Source organism: Patiria miniata, unplaced genomic scaffold, assembly GCF_015706575.1.
Source record: "Patiria miniata isolate m_02_andy unplaced genomic scaffold, ASM1570657v1 HiC_scaffold_15, whole genome shotgun sequence".
NCBI classification, from domain to species: domain Eukaryota; kingdom Metazoa; phylum Echinodermata; class Asteroidea; order Valvatida; family Asterinidae; genus Patiria; species Patiria miniata.
Window position 1 is genome coordinate 2,032,732 of NW_024037053.1, and position 5,746 is coordinate 2,038,477.

General features: G+C 46.2%; 1 protein-coding gene across 1 annotated transcript; it reads left to right on the forward strand.

Annotated features, from left to right (window-relative positions):
• Window positions 1–2,038: 2,038 nt before the first annotated feature.
• LOC119722253 (group 3 secretory phospholipase A2-like) lies at window positions 2,039–5,347 on the forward strand. Its single transcript, XM_038192293.1, has 2 exons — window positions 2,039–2,856; window positions 4,455–5,347. The coding sequence occupies exons 1-2, from the start codon at window positions 2,039–2,041 to the stop codon at window positions 4,798–4,800; spliced, it is 1,164 nt and encodes a 387-aa protein (XP_038048221.1). The 3' UTR covers window positions 4,801–5,347.
• Window positions 5,348–5,746: the final 399 nt, after the last annotated feature.

Here is a 5,746-nt window from a genome sequence, read left to right on the forward strand (position 1 = left end):
AAAAAACCCACCCAAATGTGAATTCCCACAGTTGACTGAAGCCTTTGTTGGGGTAATGGGCGGCGATCCCGGGGATTCCCCCCCCCCCCTCTCTTATTTTTGGCAGGGGAACGCCGATGTTGATGTCTCCCAATTTATCCAATGCGTATAAATTTCAACCCAATGTAGGCCTATTTTGCATTGTCTTTCTCCCAAAGGTTACTTGTAAAGTTCTGCATGTGCACCACAAGTTTTCATGAATATTACACAATATATTTGCGAATAAAGGACGATACTCCATATATGCATCTTTGAACAGCACCCTCTATAGTCAGGTGGTGACCAGTCCTCCCTCCCCTATCTCTCCCGTACTGGTGGATACGTCCGACTTAAAAATACATGTTAAGAACAATTGCCTGATTCTTGCCCCAGCAACTGGTGCTGATCCAACGGACGCAATATTAGATGCGAGCTTCAAGTTAATTAGGTGCAGTTGAGGGACAACTCGCCAGGACGGTTAGCGCACATTCGATTAAATCTGTGAGTTTCTGAACACTTAAGGTCTGTTTTCGCGCAGGGCGAAGCGAACATTACGTGTTCACATACAGTATTGCAATTTCCAAATGTGACTTATGTTCTTCCTTATACCTCCGTTGAAGGCAGTCGTTTCCTTCTAGAATATGAGTAGAAATATACCAGAAACCAGACACTATTTTGGCCTTATGTCTTCTGATAAAGCAAATCCAATTGATTGGCTTCTATTCATCACAAATAGCAGGATGTATACATAGTGCGCTATATCTCGAAATTTAGAAGTAAAGTTTGGTGCCAATGTCCATGACATCAGAATTACATGTATTGCCACCTGTTACCCGTTTGATGTGACTAAGAACTTCACAGTACATTACATTAATACCAAAAAGGGAAAATTTATCAGTGAATTCTTCAAACATTGCTTGACTAATTTGCCTTTGTTTGTGCCCAAAGTATGGTAAGAGATTTTTTAAATTGAACTATACGCACATCTCAATATTTTCATATTTTGATATACAAGGCCTACACTGAGAAGTTCGGGGCGCGTTCGCTCGGGCTAGCCTGCAAGGCCCACATTTTCCAGCTATAAGACCACTGGTACTCGCTGTTTGGTAACCGATGTGCAATGAATATTAACTACATACATGACGTCATCACAACGGTTTCAACCAATCTAAAGGCCGTGTCCGAATCACTTGGCTACTACCGAAAATATCACGCGCACCTATCGAAACCATGGCTTGCGGCTGCATGCAGCCACTTCACATAGACTCGACGTGTGTTTTTTGCCGGCCGTAGCCACGTGATTCGGCACGACCTCTTCTCACCCTAGAGCTAAGCCCCGCCCATATACTCGAGCAAATATAGCGCGCCTCCTAAACACTAGTGGAAGTCGACAAACGTGGGGTAAGGGGTCGGGCTTGCCAGCCAAACGAACAACCACTCACCCTCTGGGGGGGGGGGGGTCTAGCTCTATGTTCTCGTGCACGGAAGAATTAAGCAAATGACTTTCGCCAGACGGAAACATTTTTAATGTGACATCGCAATAAAGGCAGGCAATGAGTACACCACCATCTTTTCCTCAAAAAAAAATTGGTTAAAGTGGTCAGAAATTGCCTCAGATCGCACCACAGAACATCTAGAATCCAAAAAATTTTCGGGGCCCTTAAGCGGGCCCCGAACCCCACGCCGTAATTTTTTTGACCCACTTTTTGGGGGGACCACAAAAATTTTTGGCCCCCCCCCAAAAAAAAATTGTGTTCTTGATCCGCCCTTGGACGGAAATGACGGTCCCCTACTCGCACGCCCCTTCAACGATTGGTTTCTTCCAGTCGATTTAACCATACAAAAATATCTTAGGGGACTTGTTAACTTTCTTTGCCAGGTGGGTCTGCATGCTGGTTGGACGAAATTGGCCTCTGCCAAGCTGTTCTTCCTTCGATCGAGTAATAAGCCTCAGTCTTTGATAACTTCATCAATTATGTCTCCATTGTGTATTACTGTGTTGTCCTGCACTCTTATTACAATGATAAGGGGTTTTTCCTTGAGGTCTGCCGATGTCAACACCGGGCATTTAATCAGTGTGTCACACAGTTCGGACAGGCGGGATGTTCTGATCAAGCTCAACAGTGTCACGGCCACGGAGTCCGTGGCCGGATCCAGCCAGCGCAACGGCGTCATCGTTCGACGGGCGACAGACGGCCGGCATCTGGTGCAAACTCTGGAGGATTGGAACCACCAGGTCCGGGACTGTAGGGTCTCCAGCGACGCGCGGGAGATTCTAGATTTCGAGATGGCTACGGAGTCACGCATCGCCGAGCACATCCACCGAGTTGCGGCCGTCTTACCGCCGGCATCTCCCCGTGACTTCTCATTCGAATCGCCCTCCCGGTCCAGGGTCGACTCACATAATCTTACAGTCGAGAGGTTGCGTGCGAGCTTTGACGAAGACCAAACAAGTAAAGATTTCCTTCATCTGATGTCACTTACTGATGTTCAGAGCGCATTGACAGAATGCCAATTGCACCAGCAGCGGCTTGAGAAGGACTTCAACCGACAACCCGCCCACCAAACAGAGGAAGAGGCTGCCACAAAATCGGCAGAGCGGGGAACTGATGCCGGCACCAAGCGGGGTAGGCGATCGGCCTTCATGATACCGGGCACGCTGTGGTGCGGCCCGGGCAGCGATGCCGAGTCTTACCATGAGCTCGGCGAGGACGGCACGACTGACTCATGCTGCAGGGAGCACGACCACTGCCCCGACTCCATCCAGCGATGGAGCTCAAACTACGGGATCTTCAACTATCGCCTGTACGTCCTCAGCCACTGTGATTGCGACAGGAGGTAAGGAAATGTTTAGCTAAACCCAGGGAAAAAGTGGGTCATAATAAAGCCCCATTCCCGAACACGTCTTACTAGACCTAGAGAGGGCCGGCCTAGTCCTATAAACACAGTCACTTGTGATCCGGGCAGTACTATCGTATAGGATTACCCCCGTAACGCTAATGAATGTTCTAAATCTGGTCCATTTCCAATGCATGAAAAGACTTCCAGTTAATAGTCATCCTGATTTATTTATATATAATTTTGGGGCTCTGGGGCCAGCTAGACCTAAGTGTTGGTTTTTTTCTTCAAAGTTATCTATGTGACAGATTTAAGCAGTCGCTGTATTGTTCAATTCGCATTAAAAAAGTAGAAGATCATTTAAAAGTAGAATGTTGTTTCCACACATTCATCCTTTAAAATTTGGGCGTTTTGTGTTATTCTTGCGAGAATTGGGGGGGGGGAACTTGACTCTCAAAAAGAGCCATTTGGTGCTAGTCGTGAATCCTGCCGCGCACTTATACTGATGCTCTACCATAGTACTAGTGTATCGTTTTCTGCGGACGTGCAAGAAACAATATTTATGCATTCGTGCTGTGTGCATTACAATGTCACACACATACAACGTGTATGGACACGGCTGGAAATACGTACGCGTATGCCCCCAAAAATGTCCGTCGCGTCCGAGGCTTATTAAACAACTGGGATTTTTCGTCTTTTCTCAGGAACAGTGCGACATTAGGTTACTTTTCTCTCAACCAGAACCTTAAAATAAGACGAGTATTATCCAAAGCATACAAATCTCGGCGAGACCAGGCCGTAGTGCCCCTTTAACATGAACAATTGAAGTTGAGATGCATTAGACCATTGAGAAGAAAAAAAATAATGCTTTTTTGGTAAAGTTGAACGCCCTGAACCACCCGCTTTCGTCATTGACAACAAAGTGCAGCGCACACAGCGAAGCCCGGGCTCTGCTCTTTTCAATGTCAAGACCTAAGCCCAAGGCAAACTGTCCTTGAGATAATTAAATTGGATGTAATTTCAACATTTTGGTTGCAGCAAAAAGAGTGTATTCAGTTATCTAAACTGATACCCTGTCAACACCAATTTGATACCAAGGGTATTGATGTACATGTAGCCCTAGAAATCCGTTTCCCAACGATATTGTCCTGCCAGATCTATCAATCTGTGTTATTCGAAGTACCAGGCGCGGGTTCAGGGGAGGGGGTGGTTTGGGAGTCACCCCCCCCCCCTGCTCTGACCAAAAAAAGACAATTAAAGCGATAATAATCACCTATATGCCCGTCTGTCCGCAAAACTCGGACACGGAGGTGTAGCCAGCGTTGATATTTGCACACTATTGTGCATGATCGTCGGATTTGAACAGCGCCCCCATTGGAAGATGGTGCCATCTCCCCCCCCCCCCCCCCCCCCCCCCCCACTTGTTAAGTTTTCCGGAGAAAATACCTGTGTGCCTTAGGTTTCAGCACTGATTTGCTGATTACAGAAAAATCTGACAATTCTGTGCTAATTGATTTCAAATTTATACAGGTGCGCATTTTAGCAGGTTGATATGAATTGATTTAGTTTACTCAATCTTCATCGTTTTTCCTGGGCAGATTCAAGCAGTGTCTTCGTGACGCCAGAACCCGGAAGGCAGAGGTCGTCGCCGACTGGTACTTCAACATCCTCCAGCTGTCCTGCTTCGAATTGCACTACAAGCCGACGTGCGTCGAGTACCAGGGATGGTTCAGCAGAGGCGCGTGCCGGCGCTCCGAATTGGTCCCTTACGCCGAGATCGGTACGGTTGGGCCAATCGCCGTCCAGGACAGAGCTGTTAACACGACGCTGGTTTCCACATCTGTTGTTCCAGTCACTGACGGTGCCGCTGACGACGAGGATAAATCGAGCGATCAAAGCTTTGTGTCCACGGGTTCAAGTACAAGTGCAGCCAGCGACCAATGAACCCAATTGCCGGCATCTTTTGATTTCATCTTTCAACTTATGGACAAAACAGGTCCATTTTTTCACTCTCAATATTTTACCTCAAGAACAGATGCAGATGCAATGCAAGAGCTCTTTTAAAGCCATTTACTTTACCTGTATGTTTTTTTTGTTCAATACGCAGTTTATTTTCCAAAGAAAAAATGGTCCGAGATTGACATAACAGGTCAATTGTGCATTCCATCCTCAGGTTTTAAATACAAATACAATGCAACAGGAGTAGTCTGGGGAGGTTTTCAAATGACAGGCCCTGGTAAACGCGTCTTTGTCATTTCGAAAAGAGAAACACTTGGTGTCTGTAGAATAAAAGTACACAGACATTTTTTTTGTTTGGCTCCTTGAGTCCGACTCGAGTCCCATATTCCATGACTCGGACTCGGGACTCGGAATCGAGTCACAATGACAAATGAGTCGGACTCGGACTTGGACTCGACACTGCGGACTCGGACTTGGACTCAGACTCGACCTGCGTGACTCGGGACTCGACCAGCATTTACACTGTGAGGTTTTCAAGTTTATAGCAGTACCTCAAAATTTATTTCCAATGTAAAGTTGACTCGTGACTCGGACTCGAAATTTGTGACTCATGACTCGGACTCGGACTCGACCTGCATGACTCGGGACTCGGACTCGGGAGAAGTGACTCTGACTCGGACTCGATGTTTGGTGACTCGAATTCAAGTCTGGCCATTGTAGCACTGTGTGCTCTCGCCCAATAGTCCCATATACTTCAGTATTTTAATTTTTTTGGTGTTCAAAGATATCATCGAAAAAATCCTCATATTTGAAGTGCAAAATATAGTGTTTTATGAGACAATTATAAAAGACCTGTCGTGAAATTTATTGATACGAGATAATTTTTTTTTCGTTCAGAGGGTAGGACCTATAAATCATTCTTTGCTACTCT